The 26,476-nt window shown below is 37.5% G+C and overlaps 1 protein-coding gene across 1 annotated transcript in view; it reads left to right on the top strand.

Moving 5' to 3' along the window:
• Oseg2 (intraflagellar transport protein Oseg2) overlaps positions 1-26,476 on the top strand; it is a 142,570-nt gene that overhangs the window by 78,848 nt on the left and 37,246 nt on the right. Inside the window, exons 17-22 of the mRNA XM_053794663.2 lie at positions 3,248-3,450; positions 7,569-7,726; positions 8,020-8,164; positions 14,583-14,773; positions 14,920-15,102; positions 19,161-19,307. Coding sequence (XP_053650638.2) covers positions 3,248-3,450; positions 7,569-7,726; positions 8,020-8,164; positions 14,583-14,773; positions 14,920-15,102; positions 19,161-19,307 — 1,027 coding nt within the window. The remainder of the gene's footprint in view (positions 1-3,247; positions 3,451-7,568; positions 7,727-8,019; positions 8,165-14,582; positions 14,774-14,919; positions 15,103-19,160; positions 19,308-26,476) is intronic.

Genomic DNA, 26,476 nt, shown 5'->3' with positions numbered 1-26,476 from the left:
TCACACACCCCTGCTGGATGTCCAAGCCCCTCCCACACAAAACCTTCACCTCCTCCCTCTACCCTTTCCTAGGGTGACCCCCACCCCACCTTCTCTCTGCTACAGATCTACACACCTTCCAAGTCATCCCATTTTACTCCATCCTCTCCAAATGTCCCAACCACCTCAGCAAACTCTGCATAATATCTACACCACACATGGCTTCCAAACACATCTCCCCTCTCTCTTCCTCACTGCAACATTCACAACCCATGTTTCACACCCATGTAATGGTGGTACCACTGTATTCTCATACGTATTCCTTTTTGCCTCCATGGATAACAGTTTTTGTCTCCACAAATGCCTCAGTGCACCACCCACCTTTTACCCCTCATCAGTTGTTGGTTCACCTCATCTTTCATGTAACCATCTGCCAAGAACTTTACTCCCAAATACAGAACACATTCACTTCCTCCATCCTCCCTCCTTCCAGTCTGATATCTAGTCTTATCATTTAGATTTAGATTTAGATTTTTTATTTCCTTGCAAGTTTACAATGTGGTTGATATATTGTAGAAAGTATATATACATAGGTAGTTTACAGTGAGGGTTTACAATGATTTGTAGTGCAAAGAGAGCCACTATCATGCCTTGGCATTACGGGCAGTCTAAACTTAACAGACTACTGATTACTTAACACTAAACATACAAAACATAGTTTGATCAGGTTGCACTAAATATACATTAGGTTGTACTCTTTTTTTTTCAACAAACCGGCCATATCCCACGGCCCAAAAAGAAAAATGAAAGTTTCTCTTTTTAAATTTAGTAATTTATACAGAAGGGGTTACTAGCCCCTTGCTTCCGGCATTTTAGTTGCCTCTTACAACACGCATGGCTTCTGTTCCACTTCTGTTCCACTTCCCCATGGAGATAAGAGGAAATAAACAAGAACAACAACTAGTAAGAAAATAAAAGAAAACCCAGAGGGGTATGTATATAGTAGACCATCATTTAACATGGTAGTTACGTTCCTGAAAATGCTATGTTAGGTAAAAACCGTGCTAGATGAACTGAAGAACTTGTGGAAAAAATAGGGTTACATTGCTGGGAGCCCCAAAAAAGCCAAACAACTTTCTTTTAGGCCTCCACATCTTACAAAAATAAAAGTGAATATGTAATTGTAGGTCATTGTCGTGATGTATTATGTTGTTTTTATTGCTTAAGATTAGAAATGCAACAGAAATAATAGCATTTCTTACCTTAAATTGTGGGTGTTGGTGTTTGTGGATGATTGTGGAGAGTTATGCTGTGGCCCTACTGGGCTGAGACGGATGGTAGAGGCTCTGGTACAGAAGTCAATGGTTGTACTGGAGCATGCATAAATTCTGTAATGGATTTCTGTTCTATTTTACCCAGCAGTACATTATACAACTGACAGTAAGGCATTAGCTGCTCTAGACACCATTTCAGGGTCCTCTTCAGTGAAAAAGTCTAACTTTAAGTCAGTCAAGTCAGTCAGTAAGTAAATCAGTCAAGTCAGTCAGTCAGTAAACCAGTCAGGTCAGTAAGTAAATCAGTCAGTAAGTAATTCAGTAAATCAGTAAGTAAGTCAGTCAGTAAATCAGTTATTAAATCAGTCAGTAAGTCAGTAAATCAGTAAGTCAGTAAGTCAATCAGTAAATCAATCAGTAAATCAGTCAGTAATTCAGTTAGTCAGTAAATCAGTCAGGTCAGTAAGTCAGTAAGTAATTCAGTAAGTCAGTCAATAAATCAGTCAGTCAGTAAGTCAGTCATCTCACACACACTCGTATTTACCTCACTCTTATGTGCACAAAGTGACTCTTCATTACGGCCACTGGCTATCTCTTGTCTAATATCTCTATTTTCTTTGTTAATTCTAAGACTTAAACACTTATGCCTTTTCTTGCCACTTTCAGCATCACTTGTATGCCTACTGGGTACCATGATTGCTTGGCAGATTTAAGATATGGCAATTAAAATACGTATCTAAACAAACACAGCAAGCTCCCAGAGGATTGTCCTACACGTGTGAACTGAACTGAAGGCTGGGAGGGTGGTGGGGGTGGCTGAGGGTTGCAGGGGATAGTGGTAGGTCTTCCCTGTTGACTCAGTGGTGTAACCCACAGCCAATCTTGCAGGCTCAAAATTTTTTCCCCTCCCACAAACTGAACCGTGTTAAGTTAATTTTATGAAATGTTGTATAAAATTGTGCCACAATTCTTCTGTCGTGCTATAACCAAAATCATGCCAAATAAACCCATGTTATATGACAGTCTACTGTACTATATATGCTAGTACATGTTGTGTTCTGAGCACCTCTGCAAAAACAGTGATTATGTGTGAGTGAGGTAAAAGTGTTGAATGATGATGAAAGTATTTTCTTTTTGGGGATTTTCTTTCTTTTTGGGTCACCCTGCCTCGGTGGGAGACGGCTGACTTGTTAAAAAAAAAAAATGTATGTGTCTTGTGACCTAAGCATAAGTAGAAGTAACAAGACATACCTGAAATCTTGCATGTTTATGAGAAAGAAAAAAGGCACCAGCAATCCTATCATTACGTAAAATAATTACAGGAAGACTAGTATTTTTTTTTTTAACACGTTGGCCATTTCCCACTGAGGCAGGGTGACCCAAAAGAAAGAAAAAACTTTCATTATCATTCAACACTTTTGCCATCACTCATACATAATCACTGTCATTGCAGAGGCACCCAGATACAAGTTTAGATAGTCACTCCAAACTGCCAATGTCCTAAACCCCTCCTTTAGTGTGCAGGCATTGTACTTCTCATTTCCAGGACTTAAGTCCGGCTAACCGGTTTCCCTGAATCCCTTCACAAAATATTACCCTGCTCACACTCCATCAGCCATCAGGTCCCAAAAACCATTTGTCTCCATTCACTCTTATGTAACACATTCACATATGCTTACTGGAAATCCAAGCCTCTCACCCACAAAGCTTCCTTTACCCCCTCCCTCCCTCCAACCTTTTCGAAGACAAGCCCTATCCCCCGTTCCTTCCCCTACAGATTTATATGCCCTCCAAGTCATTCTGCTTTGTTCCATTCTCTAAATGACCAAACCACCTCAACAGCCCCTCTTCAGCCCTTTGACTAATACTTTTAGTAACTACACACCTCCTAATTTTCATACTACAGTATGCAGTATTTTTAGACACTAAATTTTTTTCCCTATATATTACATAAGTGTTTTGAAGGATGATTAATGAAGTGATTTACGTTGTAGGTTAGCCACAAGCATTGATGAGCTACGTGAAGATCCCGAACTTATAACACGAATTGCTACAGCATTGCTCAAAACCGAGCTTTATGAGCAAGCTGGAGAATTATATGAGAAAGTTGCTCAGCCCCAAAAAGCCTTGGAATGTTATCGCAAAGGCCATGCTTATGCTCGAGCTGTTGAGTTAGCAAGATATGCCTTCCCAGCAGGTGAGTTTAGTGCAGTATGTAGTTTTATAACATAAATGTGCTGTTTTCTAGCTGTTGCCAAGAAACATCTCCAGAATGGCTCATCAGATTTGCTTCCATCTTCGATTAACTGAAAGCAGACCTTCCCAATTAAAATCCCTAAAATTTTTAAATATATAGCACTTCATCATTCTCATGTTATCTGTCTCCAGGATGCTGAACTATAATTCAAACCCAAAAAAAGATGCTTTCTGGGAAGCTACAACAGAGCCCTCAGACAACACAAAAAGTGAATACGTACCTCATTAAGAATAAGTCAGTACCATGGCTCAAATAATTTACAAACAACTCACAAATTGCTGGTAAATCTTTAGATGATATTTCACTTTGTCCTGGATCATTAATAATTCACAGCTTGATGCTGGTCTTTGGTGAGTTGTTGATCCACAATGTACCAAAATGTCTTCTAAAGGTTTATCTCCAATTTGTGTGTTACATGCAAATATTTTTTTTCAACATAGCCGTTTCCCACCCCTGAGGCAGGGGAACCCAGAGAAAGAAAGAATCATTTTCACCATCATTCACACATAATCACTGTCTTTGCAGAGGCACTCAAATACAACAGTTTAGATGTCATTCCAAACAGTCAATATCCCAAACTTTTCCTTTAAAGTGTAGGCACTGTATTTCCCATCTTCAGGACTCAAGTCCGGCTAACTGGTTTCCCTGAATCCCTTCACAAAATATTACCCTGTTCACACTCCAACAGCTCATCATTCATATTAAGTGTGTGCTGCTCAGTGCTGATAAAGCCAAAAAGTGGAACAGTTTACCAGAGGAAGCTAAACTTTGTACAGCATTAACATGTTTGTGTGACACATTCCAAATATCACCTGTTTGGAACCTTTATCTAGTAAAGCACATATTGTAAATCGAGAAAGTGCCAAGGAGTACAGCACAGTTGGTGAGTTGAGGGGAATGAGGTACAAAAAAAGAATACAAGACCTAACCCCTACATCACTTGAACACAGAACAAGAGGGTATGATCACAACACTTAAGAGAGGCAGAGTAAACAAGGAAAGGCTAGTTACCAGTATTGTAATAAGAACAAGAGAGCATGGCTGGAAATTGCACTCTCAAAAAAAGCTGTAGGAATATCAGAAAACATTTCTTCAAAATGGTGAGTGGTAAAGTGTAACGAAATAAATAATAATGCATTGGATGCAGACTATACAGGAGTTCACAAACAGTTTGCCAGGTTGTGATGTGTGTGTGTTTGTAGGCCTGCAGGCCACTAGTAACAAGAACTGTGGCCTCATTTCATGCTATTAAAATAGATCTTTTGAAACTGGTCACCGAATCTACAGGCTATTTCATGTCAGTTGATTGAAAGCAAAGTGAGTCCCAGAGCTAGTGCTCACCCCTTCAAACTCAAATAAGAATGAAGATGGAAGTTTAAAAAAAAAACTGGGCAGTTCCTGCAAGTGCCAAGTCAGTTGGGTTGTGATGGCTATATTGAGCCTTAATACCACTAGCACAAATAGCCTGGTTCACCAGCAGATCAACAGAATAGCCTTGGCTCAGGCCAAGGAATAGTACAGCTTTCAAAACCTGTCACGTATAAAGGCTGGAGATGCGAAGAGCTCTCAAGAAGAAGCCAATGAGGACTCCTCTCTTAGTGCGGGTATCTTGGTGTGAATAAGATACGTTGATGATATATTGGTTTTCTATCCAAGACGTCTCAATATCCAGGCCCTTCTCAACAAGATCAATGCAGTTGAACCATCAATAAAGTTTACACTTGAACTCGAAAATGATGGCAAACTTCCTTTCCTCGACGTTCTACTGTGCAGATCTCCCGACAGTGACAAACTTCTCTTCAAAGTGTATAGAAAACCTACCAACAAGGACGATCTTATACACTTTTATTCACACCAAGATACCCGCACTAAGAGAGGAGTCCTCATTGGCTTCTTCTTGAGAGCTCTTCGCATCTCCAGCCCTTGTTTTCTAGAAGAAGAATGCACTTACATAACACAAGCCTTTACACGTCTTCAGTTCCCATCTTTCTTCATCCGAGATTGCAGACTCAAGGCACAAGCTATCCTCAACAAACCGCCCATGGAACAGCCCCCTAAACAGTTCATAGTACTCCCATGTGGCGATGTTGCCACGAATACTCGCCGGGCACTTGCTATGAGTAACATCAACGTTTCCACCATAAACACATCCTCTATCAAAGACCTCACTACTAAACGCAGCCCCACACCTCTAACTTCTACAGCAGGCGTCTACACGATCCCCTGTGGGTTCTGTCCCAAGAAATATGTAGGCGAAACAGGCAGAGATCTTGCAGTCCGCCTGAATGAGCATAGAAATGCCTCTAACAGAGACGATGTAAGGTACGCCTGTGTCCTCCACAGAGACTCAACGGGGCATTTGATGAACTGGAACGAGGCACAACTCGTTCTCACCGAACCAGACCTCAGACGCCGACGGTGCCTAGAAGCCTCACTAATCACCGTCACCGACACTATAGAACGCAACACTGGGAACTACAAAATTTCAAAAACATTGGCATACATGATACTTAAGCAGCACCAACCCAACAACACAGGAGTCACATGATTTCATCGTCTACTGGTCCTCATCATAGACAGAGGTTGTTTTGATAAGGACCTGCCTCGCATGGGCCAGTAGGCCTTCTACAGTGTTCCTCCATTCTTATGTTCTTATGACATTCCTCAGGTCACGTGCGTCACATCTCACTCTCCGCCTATATATATAATGTCTTTCTACCTCTGTATGTTGTAAAGTGTATGTGCCTTTCATTCATAACATAAAGAATTGGTGCTTTCAAAACATTTATAATAAATCCATGCATGTTCAGACAACCCAGCCTCAAAATTCTCTTTTTCTTCGTAGTATTTACTTGCAGAAAATGGGTTACCAGCCTCTTGTTCTTCTCTTGGCATTTTAATCTTGTATGACACACATGGCTTACACGCAGATAAATCTTAACCAGTTTTCTCAAGGAAATTAAAAAAAAGGGCTAAAAACTATTGAGGATTACAAGGGAAAAGTAGAACTATGTTTATACTGAATGTAAGTACTGTTGCATGTTTATGAGAGAAAAAAGAGAAGCTCTTTTGCTTAAATGCAAAGCCTTTAACAGGCTGCTGCTTCACACTTGTTTGACAAGAAAGTGGTAATTTCCTGGGTGTCTGCTCTCTACCAGCCTACTTCAGTACTCACCTACCAATTGGTGGCATTATTTTTTTTTTCAACAAACCGGCCGTATCCCACCAAGGCAGGGTGGCCCAAAAAGAAAAACGAAAGTTTTTCTTTTTAAATTTAGTAATTTGTACAGGAGAAGGGGTTACCAGCCCCTTGCTCCCGGCATTTTATTCGTCTCTTACAACACGCATGGTTTACGGAGGAAGAATTCTGTTCCACTTTCCCATGGAGATAAGAGGAAATAAACAAGAACAAGAATTAGAAAGAAAATAGAAGAAAACCCAGAGGGGTGTGTGTATATATGCTTGTACATGTATGTGTAGTGTGACCTAAGTGTAAGAAGAAGTAGCAAGACATACCTGAAATCTTGCATGTTTATGAGACAGAAAAAAGACATCAGCAATCCTACCATCATGTAAAACAAATACAGGCTTTCGTTTCACACTCACTTGGCAGGACGGTAGTACCTCCCTGGGTGGTTGCTGTCTACCAACCTACTACCTTCATGGTGGCATTATATATTTCTTATTGTCCATTGTAAACTCAACAATAATAACCACATTCAAATGTGTCTTTCATCCTCTAAAACAGAAATGCTTTGCATATTGTCCAGTGATTTTTAATTTGTATGCCGGACTATAATATGGAGTAGCATGTCTGTGAGTGATCAGGAGCCATGGTAAGAGATCCCCTCAAAATGTGGGTGGAATGAGTTGCAAAATTAATAAAATAGAAAACTCATTGAATAGGCTGGCCTAGGGGAAAGATAATTCCAAATTAATGAAAAAATTTTTAATTTTATTTCATATTTGTCAAAATAAATTAAATTGTATTTTATTGTAATAAATATTTTACAAGGTTCTTATTTTTAAAAATATTTTCTTATTTCTTAAATTTTCAGATGTTGTGCACATGGAGGAAGAATGGGGAGACCAGCTGGTAGCCAACAAACAGGCAGATGCAGCTATTAGTCACTACATAGAAGCTGGGCGCACTGTCAAGGCTTTAGATGCTGCTATAACTGCTCGGCAGTGGAAGAAAGCTATGCAGATTATAGAGGTAAAAATTCACTCATTTAATACAGATGCAAGAATGATTATCAGTCCTGTTAAAATGATGTGGAGAACAGGCAGGAAGGTATATATGGTCAAGTTATCATATTTGCTACATCTTTATTTACTTATTTTGGGCATTCCTAAAGGAACTGTGATAGATATTATTTTCTGTGAATTCACAGCCAAGGGTCAAAGCCGTGAGTTGAAGCATAATCATATTTTCATATACAGCATAGGTTTTTCCCTGCTTTTTGCACATTCCCTTATTCTTCATTTTACACTAAAATACTTTTCCAGGTTATTGACGATGATGAAGTCCTACAGCCACATTTGATGAAGTTGGGTAATCACTTTGCTTCACTGAATGACTACAAGAAGGCAGAGAAATTCTATATTAAGGGTGGCATGCACAATGAGGCAATTACAATGTATAACCAGGCTGGTAAGTTTCATATTTATTTGTCATACTTTTAAAATGTTAGTGAAATAAATGTCTTTAATTACTTAGGGAAGTAAAGGATAGTCTACACTCTGTGGCTGATTTTACCTTACTATGGCTATGCAGTATTCACACTGGAACACCATTTAATGACCTGCTATATTCAGGGACCGGGCTGCCCCGGTTGACACCATTTAGGGGGTGACACTATAGAGCCTCTAAAGAAGGTGACATTAATGCCCAAAACAGTGCTGCACCAACTTAAGAGAAGAATCCTTCGTTTCTATATACCCTATTATATATTAACAAAGTACAAATAAGCCTATATAGGGAAAATCATTGATTTTGATGATGTGATAGATGATTTTGCAAAACTGAAGGCAAGGAAATGTAAGATCAGGTTCACTGAGATGTTACCTTTACTCAAGGTCAAATCAGAACTAGTGTTTCTCTGATATTGCAATGTTTTTCTTTATTTTTCAAGTTTTTTTTTTTTTTTTTGGCATTGTTGAAGATGAATAAATATAGGATCTGTTGCCTGTACTCAGAGTGGTATTTGAGTTTGTTTCCTCAATATTACTACGATTTTTTATTTTATCATTAATAAAGTTTAGAAGTATTCTCCCGTTCAGTGTATGGCCCTTTAACGTTCTCATTGTTAAACATTTGTCACTGATCATGCAGTAGTGACATAACTAGAGTTTAGCCCCCCATCCCCCCGCCCTTGAATTTCATGGGGGTGACACCGAAGATGCTGCCCAGGTGACACCAGAGATTCTGTCCCGGGTGACACCAACTCTAGTGATGCCTTTGGCTATATTTTCAGACTCTGTGTTCTTTCCAGCTTTATCTGAACTCAGTCTTCTAGCCTCATTTATTTTTTCCTAGGGCTGCATGAGGCTTCTTTCTTAAGAAATAGTCCTTCACTGCTAAATTGGTTCATTAGTACAAGGTCCTTTGTGAGCTTCCAGATTTTGGATAATGGCTCTTAACCCTTTCAGGGTCCGTCCCGTAGATCTACGGCTTTACGGTGAGTGTCCAAACCGTAGATCTACGCCATGAGCTCAGCTCACTCTGATAAACTGTGAGTGGTACATTTGGGCCTAGATATGAGAGAATACATCTATGTGGTATGTGTGCACCACATAAAACAGATCCTGCAGCACACTGTGTATAATGAGAGAAAAAAACTGAAATCATGATTTTTCGATTAAAACAGCAACTTTGCAGTGTTTTTTCGTATGTTTTTTATAGTTGTATTTGCGATTTCTTGGTCTCATTTGATAGAATGGAAGACATATTACAGAAATAGAGATGATTTTGATTGGTTTTAGCACTGGAAATGGCTTGAAACTGAGCTCAAAGGAACGGAAATGTTAAATTTTTGCCGATATTCAAGAGTAAACAAACGACCTCACACGTCTAATACACGTCAGCTGGTGGGTCTAATATACATTCACAAATATGGTGATGATATTTATACAATTATTGCAGTATTGCATAACAGTAAATCTTCTATTTTTTGGTGTGAATAAAAAATCAAAATGGAATTTATTTGTAAAGCCTCAAAACATAACTAATGAACAGAGGAAATGTTAGTTTAGTGCCAGGAATGCCTACATTGTTTATTCTGGACCCTATTTTGAAATTGGAATATTTTGAACTTTGTGTTAAATTGGCCAAATTAACAATTTCCAATCACTTTATTTTGTAGTTGAAACAGTTGACTTGGCGATTTCTTGTGCTCAATCGATAGAATAGAAGTAATACTAGTGAAATAGCTAAGAATTTGGTTGATTGGAATAATGTAATTGGCCTAAAATGGGAGTCAAAGTCGGCAAAATCGCCGATTCGTAAATATCGCTGACACATCAAAATTCGCGAGAGCATAATTTCGTCAATTTTCCACCAAATTTCGTACTTTTTGTTTTATTACCTTCACAAAAAGATTGTCTACGATTTCATAAGAAAAAATAAAAAATTTTTTTTTTTTAAATTCTTGGACACTGGTGCGTGACTCCAGATTTGGGCCTTGGACCCTGAAAGGGTTAAAAAATCTATGGTATACTTAAAAAATCACCAGTTATTGTAGTATATGGTTTTCTGTATACTGTATACATGTATACATCATTTGTCCTAGAGGTGTAGAGTGTGTGTTATTGCATTTAGTACTGTACATGCAAGAATGATTGATGATCAGAGCATAGATTGGCACTTTGTTATAGTGTATCGGACACATCATTCTAGCAGACCCTCTTTCCCTCTTTCACAACTTTCTTTTTCTTTATTATGTGTTTTTATCATGTGCCAGCATGAAAACTAGGTATAGTATTGCAATCATTCTGAATAGTTTTAATTTTTTTTTTTTTTTTTTTTTTTTTTTTTCCCTCTCCACATAAGCCATCTCCCACCAAGGTAGGATGACCAATTCACTAAAATCCCACAGGAGAGAAATATTAGGATGATATTTTGAACAGTTCTGGATCGTTGTCCAGGATGAACAAAAAAAAAAAAACATTCATTCAATACCATTCAGTTGGCACCGTGAACAGCATCCCCACCCTTCCAGAGTGCAGGCACTGTGCTTCTCACCTCCAGGACTCTTAAGTCTGGCTAATCAGTTTCTCGGAGTCCCTTCATGAATGTTACCTTACTAATACTCCAATAGCACTTCAAACCATTAACCCTTTCACTGTCAGTCTTGTAATATTACGGCTTTGAAGTCAGTGTCGGTCCCGTTAATACTACGCCAAAATTCTAGCGGCTTCTAATTTTGCGGAAGATAGCTGGTAGGCCTACATATGAGAGAATGGGTCTGAGTGGCCAGTGTGCACAGTATAAAAAAAACCTGCAGGACGCAGTTCATAATGAGAAAAAAAACTCCGACCCTGTTTTTGGTTTAAAACAGCGACTTTGCTGTGTATTTTCGTATGGTATTTATGATTTTATTTTGTTTTCTTGGTCTCATTTGATAGAATGAAAGATGTACACCTACCATCCGACTTACGACCGAGTTCGGCTCTGAGAAACCGGTTGTAAGTCGAAACGGTCGTAAGTCGAACTTTACTACTGAATATCAACAAAACATTTTTGTAATGACTATTTTATTGTTTTATTTTGGTAGTTCATGTTTTACTTTGCTTTTTATGCTGTTAGTACTGTATTTTATACTGTAAGGTTTAGGATAAACACTGTGTACAACACAAGTAGTTGTTTATTTCCCAGAAATTTGGCATGAAAAACACGGTCGTAAATCGAGTGGTCGTAAGTCGAGCAGGTCGTAAGTCGGATGGTAGGTGTATTACACAATATTATAAATATAGAAATGATTTTGAATGGTTTATTGACTAAAAGTACCTTGAAATTGAGCTCAATGTAGCAGAAATGTTCAATTTTTGCCAATGTTCAAGAGTAAACAAATCATGTCACATGTCCAATACACATCAACTGGTGGGTCTGATATGCTTTCACAAATGTGCTGATATTACATATACCATTTTTACAATAATGCAGTGGTCTGCATAACAGTAAATCTTCTATTTTTTTGTGTGAATAAAAATTCAAAATGGAAAGCAAGCATAGTATAAGAGGGGCCTGGAGATGTGACTAATAAACAGAGAAAATGTCATTTTAGTGCCAGGAATGTTTTCATTGTTAATTCTGGACCCTATTTTGAAATTGGCCTTTCTTGAATTTTGTATGAAATTGGCCAAATTACCAATTTCTGATCACTTATTGGGTAGTTGAAATAGGTAAATGGGTGGTTTCTTGTACTCAGTCAATAGAATAAAAGGAGTTACAGTGAAATAGCTATGAATATAGTCGACTGGAACAATGGAATTGGCACAAAATAGGGGCACTATGAGCAAAATTGCCAATGCATGAATATCGCTGAGACTGCTAACTTCATGAGAGCATAATTCTGTAAGTTTTTCATCAAATTTTGTGTTTTTAGTTTCATTACCATTGGGAAAAGATTCTTTATTATTTCATAAGAAAAAATTTTTTTTTTTAAATTCTTCAACACTGAGAGCAAGTTTGCGAGCAGGGGTCTCGACAGTGAAAGGGTTAAAACACTTGTCTCCACTCACTCTGATCTAACACATCTATGCAACTACCAGATACTCAAGCCTGTACTATGTACTCAGAAATTCCATCACTTCCTCTCTTCCGAGATACTCTATATCACCATTATACAAGAGGACCCTGTTTATACAGCAGGTTACGTTCCAGACTACTGCTGTAAAGCAGAAATCATTGTAAAGTGAAATATAATGTTATTTCACTTTCATAACCATATAAAATACTGATAACATGTTTACACTATATTAAGTGAGCAGTAGAGCTAGGCCTAAAATATTTTCATCCTTATTTTATAGTGAGTGGTGAATATATTTATTGTAGGAAGTCTGAATGAATAAAGAATGGATATAATTGGAAACCACTGCATCAGTGAAATGCTTTAAAATGAAGTAGGGCCCTCCTGTATATTAGAATTTCATAAATGAAAAACATTATCAGTTGCAGAACAGTTGTAATATTCTGATCCTGCATAGATTCATCACTTCTGTGATTGGGATTTCATGTTAATATGGGATAAAATTATGATGCATAAAGATAACAATGTTGATACTATGGCTTGACCACCTAGGCACTAGCTAGGACTGTGCATTAACCCTTTCAGGGTCCGTCCCGTAGATCTACGGCTTTACGTTCAGGGTCCAAACCGTAGATCTACGTCATGAGCTCAGCTCACTCTGATAAACTGTGAGTGGTAAATTTGGGCCTAGATATGAGAGAATACATCTATGTAGTATGTGTGCACCACATAAAACAAATCCTGCAGCACACTGTGTATAATGAGAGAAAAAAAACTGAGACCGTGATTTTCGATTAAAACAGCGACTTTGCAGTGTTTTTTCGTATGTTTTTTATTGTTGTATTTGTGATTTCTTGGTCTCATTTGATAGAATGGAAGACATATTACAGAAATAGAGATAATTTTGATTGGTTTTAGCACTGGAAATGGCTTGAAACTGAGCTCAAAGTGGCAGAAATGTTAAATTTTTGCTGATGTTCAAGAGTAAACAAACGACCTCACACGTCTAATACATGCCAGCTGGTGGGTCTAATATACATTCACAAATGTGGTGATGATATTTATACAATTATTACAATATTGCATAACAGTAAATCTTCTATTTTTTGGTGTGAATAAAAATTCATTATGTGAATAAAAAATCAAAATGGAATTTATTTGTAAAGCCTCAAAACATAACTAATGAACAGAGGAAATGTTAGTTTAGTGCCAGGAATACCTACATTGTTTATTCTGGACCCTATTTTGAAATTGGAATATTTTGAACTTTGTGTTAAATTGGCCAAATTACCAATTTCTGGTCACTTTATTTTGTAGTTGAAACAGTTGACTTGGCAATTTCTTGTGCTCAATCGATAGAATAGAAGTAATACTAGTGAAATAGCTAAGAATTTGGTCGACTGGAATAATGTAATTGGCCTAAAATGGGAGTCAAAGTCGGCAAAATCGCCGATTCGTAAATATCGCTGACACACCAAAATTCACGAGAGCATAATTTCGTCAGTTTTCCATCAAATTTCATACTTTTTGTTTTATTACATTCACAAAAAGATTCTCTACCATTTCATAATAAAAAAATAAAAAAATTTTTTTTTTGAAAATTCTTGGACACTGGGGCACCACTTCAGATTTTGGCCTTGGACCCTGAAAGGGTTAAACCTTGTTGCAGAGAATTACTTTAAATAAAAGTGTGGAAACCAGCTGAGAATTAAAATAAAAAGACAATTTACTGATCATTGGTGTACTGCTTAACTGTGCATTGCTGTATTTTACTTTATTCTTTTCACAATGTTCATTGTCTACCTATCACCTTAATATTCTACTTAACTCTTGTATTGTTTCTAGACAACCCTCTCATTTCATCTTTACACACGCATGCACACACACAAAAAAAAAAAAAAATGCTTTCTCTGCCCTCTTGCTTCTTTTATACATTTTTCATTGATTTATTTGTCTTATTCTACATCCATGTTTCACTCCCATAGAATAGGGTAGAAAGGCATAATTTGTTTCTTAGTTTTTTTTTTTTTTATCTAGTAATATACAGTGGTACCCCGAGTTTCGTACTGCTCCCATCTCGAACAATTATGTAAGTGTATTATTGTAAGTGCTTTTGTAAGTGTATTTTTGGGGGTCTGAAATGGACTAACCTAATTTACATTATTCCTTATGGAACAAATTCATTCGGTAATGGCACTCAAACAGCCTTCTGGAACGAATTATGTATGAAACTCAGGTTACCACTGTATTTCCATTTCATAATCCTTCCTAAAGATCCAGTGGCTTTTTTACTAAGAGCTTCTCCCTCTTTTTGTCTTGTAGGAGAGTGGGAACGTGCCCATCAGCTTGCAAGTAAGTACATGGGTGCTGACAAAGTAGCTGTCATGTATGTGAATCAAGCACAAGTGTTGGAGAGCCAAGGGAAGTTTAAAGAAGCTGAAAAACTGTACATCTCAGTCCATGAACCAGATCTTGCCATTACTATGTATAAAAAGCAGCGTCAGTTTGATCAGGTTGGTGATCATTCCTGTAGTATGTATATTTATGAGATTCATATGGGTTAAATATATTTTCAGTAAATTTATGCAATATACTAATAATAATAATAATAATAATAATAATAATAATAATCATAATAATTTTTCATTTGTAACCTCAGATGATGCGATTAGTGAAGGAGTATCATCCTGATCTAGTGCAGTCTACACACCTTCACTTAGCTGGACAGTTAGAGCAGGAGAGTAACTATCATGATGCAGAGAAGCACTACATAGCTGCTGAAGACTGGAAAGCTGCAGTAAACATGTATCGGGGTGTAGATATGTGGGAAGATGCATATAGAGTAAGTATTTTGGGATTACTTCGTTGGCTACCATATTTTCAGCATATACCCATGGTGCATAAAGCAAAATCTCATAAAGCGACCACAATTTAACATGTAACCATAGGGATACATTCCAAGGCTTTGTGAATTTCATTTTTGACATGTGTGCAAAAAAAAAACAATAACTAAACACATGCACTAGAAGTTCGGGTGAGATATAAGCAACTATTGGCAGAAAGGTGGACTGGTGCAAGTATGAGCAGTGGGGGGATTGAAGAGGGTTGGAATAGTTTTAAGAATACACTGTTTTAAGAATACACCAGGAGGCCTGGTCACAGACCGGGCCGCGGGGGCGTTGACCCCCGGAACTCTCTCCAGGTAAACTCCAGGTTAGAATATGGGGCAGAAGTTTGTGGTTATAGGAGGGTGGGTGCAGGAGGAAAGAGGAGTGATTGGTGGAAGGATGAAGTAAAGGTTGTGATAAAAGAGAAAAAGTTAGCTTATGAGAGGTTTTTACAAAGCAGAAGTGTTATAAGAAGAGTAGAGTATATGGAGAGTAAAAGAAAGGTGAAAAGAGTGGTGAGAGAGTGCAAAAGGAGAGCAGATGATAGAGTGGGAGAGGCACTGTCAAGAAATTTTAATGAAAATAAAAAATTTTGGAGTGAGTTAAACAAGAAAACCTAGGGAACAAATTGATTTGTCAGTTAAAAACAAAGTAGGGGAGTAGTAGATGGGGAGATGGAGGTTTTGGGTAGATGGCGAGAATATTTTGAGGAACTTTTAAATGTCGATGAAGAAAGGGAGGCAGTAATTTCATTCACTGAACAGGGAGGTATACCATCTTTTAGGAGTGAAGAAGAACAGGATGTGAGTGTGGGGGAGGTGTGTGAGGCATTATGTAAAATGAAAGGGGGTAAAGCAGCTGGAACTGACGGGATCATGACAGAAATGTTAAAAGCAGGGGGGGATATAGTGTTGGAGTGGTTGGTATTTTTGTTTAATAAATGTATGAAAGAGGGGAAGGTACCTAGAGATTGGCAGAGAGCATGTATAGTCCCTTTATATAAAGGGAAGGGGGACAAAAGAGATTGTAAAAATTATAGAGGAATAAGTTTACTGAGTATACCAGGAAAAGTGCACGGTACGATTATAATTGAAAGAATTAGAGGTAAGACAGAATGTAGGATTGCGGATGAGCAAGGAGGTTTTAGAGTGGGTAGGGGATGTGTAGATCAAGTGTCTACATTGAAGCATATATGTGAACAGTATTTAGATAAAGGTAGGGAAGTTTTTATTGCATATATGGATTTAGAAAAGGCATATGATAGAGTGGATAGGGGAGCAATGTGGCAGATGTTGCAAGTACATGTATATGGAATAGGTGGTAAGTTACTAAATGCTGTAAAGAGTTTTTATGAGGATAGTAAGGCTCAGGTTAGGGTGTGTAGAAGAGAGGGAGACTACTTCCTGGTAAAAGTAGGTCTTAGACAGGGATGTGTAATGTCACCATGGTTGTTTAATATATTTATAGATGGGATTGTAAAAGAAGTAAATGCTAGGGTGTTCAGGAGAGGGGTGGGATTAAATTATGGGGAATCAAATACAAAATGGGAAGTGACACAGTTGCTTTTTGCTGATGATACTGTGCTTATGGGAGATTCTAAAGAAAAATTGCAAAGGTTAGTTGACGAGTTTGGGGGTGTGTGTAAAGGTAGAAAGTTGAAAGTGAACATAGAAAAGAGTAAGGTGATGAGGGTATCAAATGATTTAGATAAAGAAAAATTGGATATCAAATTGGGGAGGAGGAGTATGGAAGAAGTGAATGTTTTCAGATTCTTGGGAGTTGACGTGTTGGTGGATGGATTTATGAAGGATGAGGTTAATCATAGAATTGATTAGGGAAAAAAGGTGAGTGGTGCATTGAGGTATATGTGGAGACAAAAAACATTATCTATGGAGGCAAAGAAGAGAATGTATGAAAGTATAGTAGTACCAACACTTTTATATGGGTGTGAAGCTTGGGTTGTGAATGCAGCAGCAAGGAGGCGGTTGGAGGCAGTGGAGATGTCCTGTCTAAGGGCAATGTGTGGTGTAAATATGCAGAAAATTCGGAGTGTGGAAATTAGGAGAAGGTGTGGAGTTAATAAAAGTATTAGTCAGAGGGCTGAAGAGAGGGTTGTTGAGGTGGTTTGGTCATTTAGAAAGAATGGATCAAAGTAGAATGACATGGAGAGCATTTAAATCTGTAGGGGAAGGAAGGCGAGGTAGGGGTTGTCCTCGAAAAGGTTGGAAGGAAGGGGTAAGGGAGGTTTTGTGGGCGAGGGGCTTGGACTTCCAGCAAGCGTGCATGAGCGTGTTCGATAGGAGTGAATGGAGACGAATGGTATTTGGGACCTGACGATCTGTTGGATTGTGAGCAGGGTAATATTTAGTGAAGGGATTCAGGGAAACTGGTTATTTTTATATAGCCGGACTTGAGTCCTGGAAATGGGAAGTACAATGCCTGCACTCTAAAGGAGGGGTTCAGGATATTGACAATTTGGAGGGATATGTTGTGTATCTTTATACATATATTCTTCTAAGCTGTTGTGTGCTGAACACCTCTGCAAAAACAGTGATTATGTGTGAGTGAGGTGAGAAAGTTGAAAGATGTTGAAAGTATTTTCTTTTTGGGGATTTTCTTTCTTTTTGGGTCACCCTGCCTTGGTGGGAGATGGCTGACTTGTTAAAAAAAAAAATGCACTAGACAAATGCAAAAAAAAAAAAAAAAAGAACTTGGTTAAAAAATTTGAGAAAAATTAAATTCAAAATTCAGTCATAATGCATATACCAAATAACAGAGACATTTCAGGAAAAAAAATCTACATTTCTTCAATTTTACTAAATTATCAATAATACTACATAGGATTCTACTTTTGCAGACTGTCTAGTAACATTAAATCCCGTTTTCCCCACCTGATTTTTAAAATTATGATAATTATGTTCAGTATATAAGGGAATGTTTATTGTTCAATAGGCATTAAATAACCAAGAGAGATTAAATATAAAATAACTTAATTTCTTTGAGATGCCGGCACTCATTATTACTTATTACAGGCACCCCCATAAGGCTTACAAATTGAAAATAGAAATATAACATTTCTGAATCTATCTAAATATTTAGTAACCTGATGAAGACAATCAGAAATAAGTTATGAAAATAAAAGTCCGAATAATATTCAGTTATATGAAACATGAAAATAAATTGTCCAATACTCATTATACTGTTTATTTATAGTTTTAAAAATATCCTGAAAACTAAAAAAAGAAAAATGCACTTTTTTATAATAACTGGAATTTGAAAATCTAAAATTATAGTTCAGAACTTTAGCAGCCTCTCTCTCTATTATTAAACTGAATTAAATAACACATTTTCCTTATGCAATTTAAATTTTAAACCTTGGTGGAAAACATTGAAAAATAGAAAAAACATATATTATTCTAATACCTGAAATTAAAAATAAACAATATACATATATACAGTACTCTAATACCTGAAATGATAAGTTTTCAAATTGAAGTTGAGGAACATCAACATCTACCCATTTTTGGAATCTAATCTTTTTCTATAAAGGAAGTAGATGCTTCATTGCTGAACAGTCTTTTGCTCTAATGAAGAGATGGGTGAGCTGAGATATTTACTGACTAGGAGTGCCACAGATGGAACTAGTATCACATTTTCTCTCCGCCATTCTAGTTCATTTCCTTCTCTGGCCAATAATGCCATTGCCATACATGTGTCTACTTCTGTTTTTATGGTTATGGCAACACATGTTCCAGTACATTTTTTTATGTGATTTGGAAAAGGATCACAAGGCAGATGTCTGTGACATGCTGGTGTTAGGAATATTGGCTACAATTTCTTAATAAAATTTGTCAAAATCAAACTTGGGTTCTTCAATTCTTGTTACATTGTATAAATTTTCTTCGCCAGACTTGATGCTATTTGATGCTGCTAGCAAACCAGTTACACTCTCTTGAGTTCTTGTGCTTGTGTATGGCACCTTAATCTTCTTTTTTTTTTTAATTCAAAACAGGTAGCAAAGCAACAGGGAGGAGCCAATCCAGGAAAGCAAGTAGCATTTATGTGGGCAAGAACACTTCGAGGTGATGCAGCTGTGAAACTCCTTAATAAATTTGGCTTACTGGAACAGTGTATTGATTATGCATGTGAAAGCTCTCAGGTTGGTTATCTCATTATCGCTTTTCATTTTTATTTATTGATCCCACTATTGCTATTTTTATATTGTTTATTCATCTTTTTCTCTAATTATTATTAACAGTTGAGTAGAAGCAAATCTGCAGTGTTGGTATTAGGGGTGGGATGATGATAAAATATTTGCTGATACCAATACTCAGTTTTAGGTTGATAGTGATACCAATACCATCGAATTTAACCAGTACCCACCAATACTTGAACCATCAAAATTAGCCACTGCCCACCTACACCCATACTCAATTTTAGGCCGATACCAGTACCATCAAAATTAGCTGATACCCACCATACCAATACAGTGATACCCTGAGTTTCGTATTGCTCCCAACTCGAACAGTTATGTAAGTGTATTATTGTAAATGTATTTTTGGAGGTCTGAAACAGACTAATCTAATTTACATTATTCCTTATGGGAACAAATTCATTCGGTAATGGCAATCAAACAGCCTTCTGGAACGAATTATGTATGAGACTCGGGGTACCACTGTACTTGGACACACCCCTATATGGGGTATATACATAGTACCATGTAGTGAAAACTTATTAGCTTAGCAACTATAGTCAACCTTTGATTCAACCCTTTGACTGTTTACGTCGTATATATACGTCTTATGCGCCACTGTTTCTGACATATTTATACAAGTAAATTCTAGCGGCTTCAAATCAAGCAGGAGAAAGCTGGTAGGCCCACATGTGAGAGAATGGGTCTGTGTCGGTCAGTGTGCACCACATAAAAAATATCCTGCAGCACGCAGTGCATAATGAGAAAAAAACTCTGTTTTTTTTTTTGGATTAAAATGCCGACTTTGAGGTGTATTTTCTTATAGTATTTATCATTGTATTCCCATTTTCATGGTCTCAGGTGATAAAATGGAAAACATATTATAGAAATAGAGATGATTTTCATTACTTTCTTGAAGAAAACGACCTTGAAATTGAGCTCAAAGTAGCGGAAATGTTCGATTTTTACCAATGTTCAGGAGTAAGCAAATTACACCACATGTCCAATACACCTCAACTGGGGAGTCTAATATTCTTTCACTAGTGCACTGATATTATTTATATCATTTTTACAATAATGCATTAGTCTGCATAACAGTAAATTTTGTATTTTTTATATGAATAAAAAATCAATATAGAAAGCAATAGTAATATAAGAGGGGCCTAGAGACGTGACTAATGAACAGAGGATATGTTATTTTAGTGCCAAGAATGTCTACATTGTTTATTCTGGAACCTATTTTGAAATTGGCATCTTTTTTAATTTGCATGAAATTGGCCAAATTGCCAATTTCTGACCACTTTATTGGGTAATTCAAATCGGTAAATGGGCGGTTTCTTGTACTCAACTGATAGAAAAAATGGAGTTCTAAAGAAATAGCTATGAGTTTGGTCAACTGGAACAACGGAATTGGCCAAAGACAGGGCTTAAAGTCGGCGAAATTGCCAATGCGTATATGTCGTCGAGACCGCTAACTTCGTGGGAGCGTAATTCCGTGAGTTTTCGACCAAGTTTCGTACTTTTGGTGTCATTACCATCGGGAAAAGATTCTCTATCATTTCATAAGAAAAAATAATTTTTTTTTTTTCCAAAACTTTTGCGACATAGAATGACAGTTTCAGAAAGGGGCTTGCGACAGTCAAAGGGTTAAAGGGCTTATGAAATATGAGATAAAATCCACTGGATCATATGATTCAGAAACAACAGACTAAGTTCATTGATTACAGAATTGTCTGTTATTGTTACAGTGATTGCAAATCAGTGTCATCTCTATTCACCACTATTGCTGTCACTTGCCACTCTCCCCTCCCCCACTCCCCATCCCAATGTTCTGTTAAATCCAGGGTTTTCTGTATTTGAGAACTGTATCATTTAAGATAAAGTTTATTTCTTTGTAAAGGTTGCAATGTGTAATTACAATTTGTACATAGTAACTACTTAAAACTAGACAAGAATTTGTGGTTAACTGTATTACAATCTCATTTAACCGTTACTTTCAGGGTCGACAGGCCTCTCCCAGACTTGTTCTCAGGGTCAAAAAATATTCGAAAAAAAAAAACATTTTTCTTATGAAAAGATAGTTTTTTTTTCTAAACTTTATAGGCTAAAAAAATTTTTTTTGCCATCAATACTTACCAAGATATGGAGGCGTGAAGTTGACAGAAATTGAACCTCATATGGCAACATCGCTGACTGCTGGTCACTCAGCAATTATTTATTTTGTTTTTTCTACTATTTTCTATTATTTTTTAATATTTTTTCTTTTCAAGTAACTTTTATGGCCTGTGAAACCAATATGAGGACTATTTTGTAAATATTTACTCTTTCTATACTACACAATAACTGCACAAACATTGTTGTCATTATATTGTTTACAAAACATGTTTACACAAACGAAGTTTAAAATGTTGTTTATTACAATTTTTCTATATTTATATACATATATACAGTCACAGGACATGTTTCTAGAAGTTCTGTAGCCTGTGGAAGTCTTTGAAACATGGTGTCATGCACAATGGTGTTTTACACTCCTCACACATAAAACGAGTGTCTGCATTGTTGTGGACGTTTTTTTGTATGTGCCCAGACAAAACACCTCTTCTGAGCCTTTTTCTTGCAAGCAGTAGCAGGCAGTTTTGTTTGGAAGTGATCACCAGGCCTCAGACAAGAAGATAGTTGTTGATAATTTGGTGGGCAATTTTCTATTGCAGGTGTTGCTCCTTGGTACTTGAATATTATTTGTCTGATGACAGACAAACAAAATTTGCCGTATGGGTTTGTTACTGGTCCTCATCTTATACATATAAGCATTGAGCATGGAAATGTCCAGAAGATGGAAAAAGAGTTTTATGTACCACTTATAACTCTTGCAAACACAATCAGCAAACCTAATCTTCATGTCACATTTGTCCACTGAACACATATTGAGGGTATAGTCCATCACAGCTGCAGGTTTTAGAATGGTTTCATTGGTCTCTCTATTCTGCCTGCCAGTGTCTGTCATTTCGTTAGGGTGAACTGATGACAACAGTGCGATATCTCATTTGTTATGCCACTGAAATGACATGATGTCATTGGCAACAAATGTCTGCACCTCACCTCTATGAGTGCCAGCGTCAAACCTAGGCATGTGCTTACGATTTGTACGCACTGTACCGCACACATCTGTCATGTTCACTTGCAAAAAATCACTAAGTAAGGGGCTTGTGTGCCAGTTATCAGTATATAATATATGCCCCTTATCAAGATATGGTTCCACCATTGTTCTAACCACATCACCAGAGATGCTCAATAACTTCCTGGTATTTTGCAATGTATTACTTCCAGTGTACACAATAATATCCAATACAAGACCACTGTAGTAGTCACAAAGCACAAACAACTTTATATCAAAGCATTTCCTCTTGCTTGGTATATACTGTTTGAACGACAGTCTACCTTTGAACAGAATCAAAGACTCATCAATAACAAGCTTCCTGAAGGGATAAAAATACATATTGAATTTCTGTTTCAGATACACAAACACATTCCTAATCTTATATAACCTGTCGTTTCTGTCAGGCCTGGTTTTGTCTGAGAAGTGTAGCATACGCAACAGTAGCACAAATCGATTCACTCGTATTATATCACTGAAACCTGGGATTGCAATCAGGCGGTCTGTTGACCAGTATGATTTGACACTGTGCTTATACACATGTGGCTTAAGCATTATTGTGGCAAAGAAGAGATACATCTCAGCCACAGTTGTCTCATTCCACTGGTGTAGGCGTGATTTTGGTGAAAGCATTGTGTTTGCCATGATGTAATCAAAGTATGTGTTGCTTTCCCTGACAATAATTTCCACCAGGGGTTCATCAAAGAATAACTCGAAACATTCTGGTTCAGTGGCATTGTTCCCAAGTGTACAAGATGGCCATATTCCACTTTGACTTTCATCAAACTGATGGGGATTGGGAACAAAATTGTCAGCTTCTTGCCAATCCCAGGTGTGGTCTGCTGGCGAGTACTGGATATTGACAGGTGGTTGTGGTTGTGGAGGTTGGTGTGGTGGGTGGGTGGGGGATGGTGGCCTTTGTTGTAGTTCAGCTGAGGCAGCGGCGTGGGTAGCAGCATGGCCCACTGCTGGTGCTTCACGGCTGGCACCGCCACTACCACCACCAGATGCATGCACATTTTCCATCCCAGTTGCAACAATATCATCTTCATTGTCACTATCTGTTCCTGTTGTACAGCAATGGGATGTACTCCGAGATGTACTCCTTCCCCTTGGAATAGCATATGGCACACTACCAGAGAGCATATAGCATTGTATATACTGATGCTTCACTGGAGAATATTCCACTTCACTCACGCTGTTGGAACTGTTTTCAAAAGGTTGGAGTTCATATTCACTATCACTGTCATCACCATTGCTCACATCTGAGTCCTGGATATGAGAAAGTACGAGTTTCCTCTTTCATTCTGGTACAACTGAATGTGAGCAAGACACCCCAGCGCCAAATGTTGAAGGTTGAGGGTCCTCTGGATTTTCGTCACCATTACCAGTATTATGGTCATTAGTTTCAGTCACAACCTCATCAAAACCTTGAAACTCATCTTCACTGACACTTCCATCTGTATTAGAACTGTCAGTGGGGAACAAAAGTGTTCCAATTCACCAAGGAGTGAGGCATTTCTTACCGCGAGGCATGGTGAACAAGGTGTACTAAAGTGGCACACCCACATGCACCACTGGGTGCCTGATTTTTTTCCTAGTGCAGACACTGACCACACACACTCATTCTCTCACATCTAGGCCTACCAGCCTTTTACTGCTTGATTTGAAGGTGCTAGAATTTATGCGTACTAGTACATCAATAACCCTGGCGCATAAGACATACTAGTACGACCAAAACCCTGAAAGGGTTAATCTTAGCCCTTTCAGGGTTGGTGCAGTACTAGTACGCATAAATTCTAGAGCCTTCAAATCTAGCGAGAGAAAGCTGGTAGGCCTACATATGAAAGAATAGGTCTATGTGGTCAGTGTGCGCAGTATAAAAAAAATCCTGCAGCACACAGTGCATAATGAGAAGAAAAAATCCGACCCTGTTTGTGGTTTAAAACTGCGACTTTGCAGTGTATTTTATGGCTGTATTCTAGTTTTCCTGGTCTCATTTTATAGAATGGAAGACATATTATGGAAATTGAGATGATTTTTATTGGTTTCACAATGAAAAATACCTTAAAATTGAGCTCAAATTAGCAGAAATGTTCGATTTTTGCTAAAGTTCAAAAGTAAATAAATAAAGCTATGTGTCCAATACACGTCAACTGACGAGTCTAATATTCTTTCACAAGTGTGCTGATATTATTTATACCATTTCTACACTAATGCAGTAGTCTGCATAACAGTAAATCTTCTATTTTTTGTGAGAATAGAAATTCAAAGTGGAAAGCAAAAGAAATGTAACAGAGGCCTGGAGACGTGACTGATGAACAGAGGAAATGTTATTTTAGTGCCAGGAATGTCTGTCTTGTTTATTCTGGACCCTATTTGGAAATTGTCATCTTTTGAAATTTGTGTGAAATTGGCAAAATTGCCAGTTTCGGACCACTTTATTGGATAGTTGAAATCGGTAAATGGGTGGTTTCTTGTACTCATTTGATAGAAAAAAATGGAGTTCTAGCAAAATAGTTATGATTTTTGTCAACTGGTACAGTGGATTTGGCCGAAAATAGGGCTCAAAGTGGGCGAAATCACCAATGCTTAAACATTGTCGAGACAACTAACTTCGCAAGAGCACAATTCCATAAGTTTTCCATCAAATTTCATACTTTTGGTGTCATTATGATCGGGAAAAGATTCTCTATCATTTCATATTTTTTTTTTTTTTTTTTTTTTTTTTTTTTTTTTTTTTTTTTTTTTTTTTTTTTTTTTTGCCGAAAAATTTCTGACCCTAAGAACAAGTTTAGGAGAGGGCCTGCCGACCCTGAAGGGGTTAATACTAATGCAAGGTAGTCAAGGTGGAGGTTTATAAAAATAATTTTGAAGTTGCACATAAAAACAATATTACAAATAATGGTTCAGGCAGTAATATTTCATGGATTGGCAGAAGTTTAAAAGTCTAGTGGTCACATAAAATAACTAATTAGCAGTTGCTTTGGTTAGTATTGAGAGATAAGATGATGTTTTAGCAAAGTCCTAAATTTATAAGTAGTCAGGTGATCCCTTACTAGTTACAGTAGTGAGTTCCTGATCTTCAGCCCCTTTATGTGCATAGTGTGAGACTGACACGAAGGACGTTGAAGAGCGCCTTATGCCTTGTATTGTGACTGTAACATCTGTCTGCAAAACATTAGGAAAATACACAAATTACTGAATCATGCAGAAAATCATATTGATTGGTAGTTATTTTCTTTATTTTTGTGCTCATACTAAAGTTAAACATGAAAATGCAGTCAAAATCGAGTAATAGTGTATTGTGGTTCTCCCATCTTACTTTATAGTACAAATCTCTGCTTATGTGGCTGTCAGGTTCAACCACATTATTAATACTGTGTGTTAAATAGGAGTGAATGGAGATAAGCTATTGGAGTGTGAGTAGGGTAATATTTTGTGAAGGGATTCAGGGAAACCAGTTACTGAACTTGAGTCCTGGAGGTGGGAAGTACAGTGCCTGCACTTTAAAGGAGGAGTTTGGGATATTGGCTGTTTGGAGCACCATCTAAACTGTCATATCTGGGCACCTTTGCAAAGGCAGTGATTATGTGTGAATGGTGGTGAAAGTGTTGAATGATGGTAAAAGTGTTGAATGATGGTGAAAGTGTTTCTTTTTTGAGTCACCCTTCATCAGTGGGAGATGGCTCTCATGTTGAAACAAAAAAAAAGGCATGTTTGCATGGCTACCCTTGCTGCTTTCAGTTATTTAAAGTAAACATTTTGTTTTAAGTGCACTCTTCTTGGGTACTTCATTCAGTATAATCATAATATGTAAAACAGAAGATTGCTCTTAAACCAAAGTATTGCCCCATACTATATAATACTTTCCTTTTTTTTTTTTTTTTAATAAGTCGGCTGTCTCCCACCGAGGCAGGGTGACCCAAAAAGAAACAAAATCCCCGAAAAGAAAATGCGTTCATCATCATTCAACACTTTC

The sequence above is a fragment of the Cherax quadricarinatus genome, chromosome 73 (assembly GCF_038502225.1).
Source record: "Cherax quadricarinatus isolate ZL_2023a chromosome 73, ASM3850222v1, whole genome shotgun sequence".
NCBI lineage: Eukaryota > Metazoa > Arthropoda > Malacostraca > Decapoda > Parastacidae > Cherax > Cherax quadricarinatus.
This window is presented reverse-complemented; position numbering and strand designations above follow the sequence as displayed.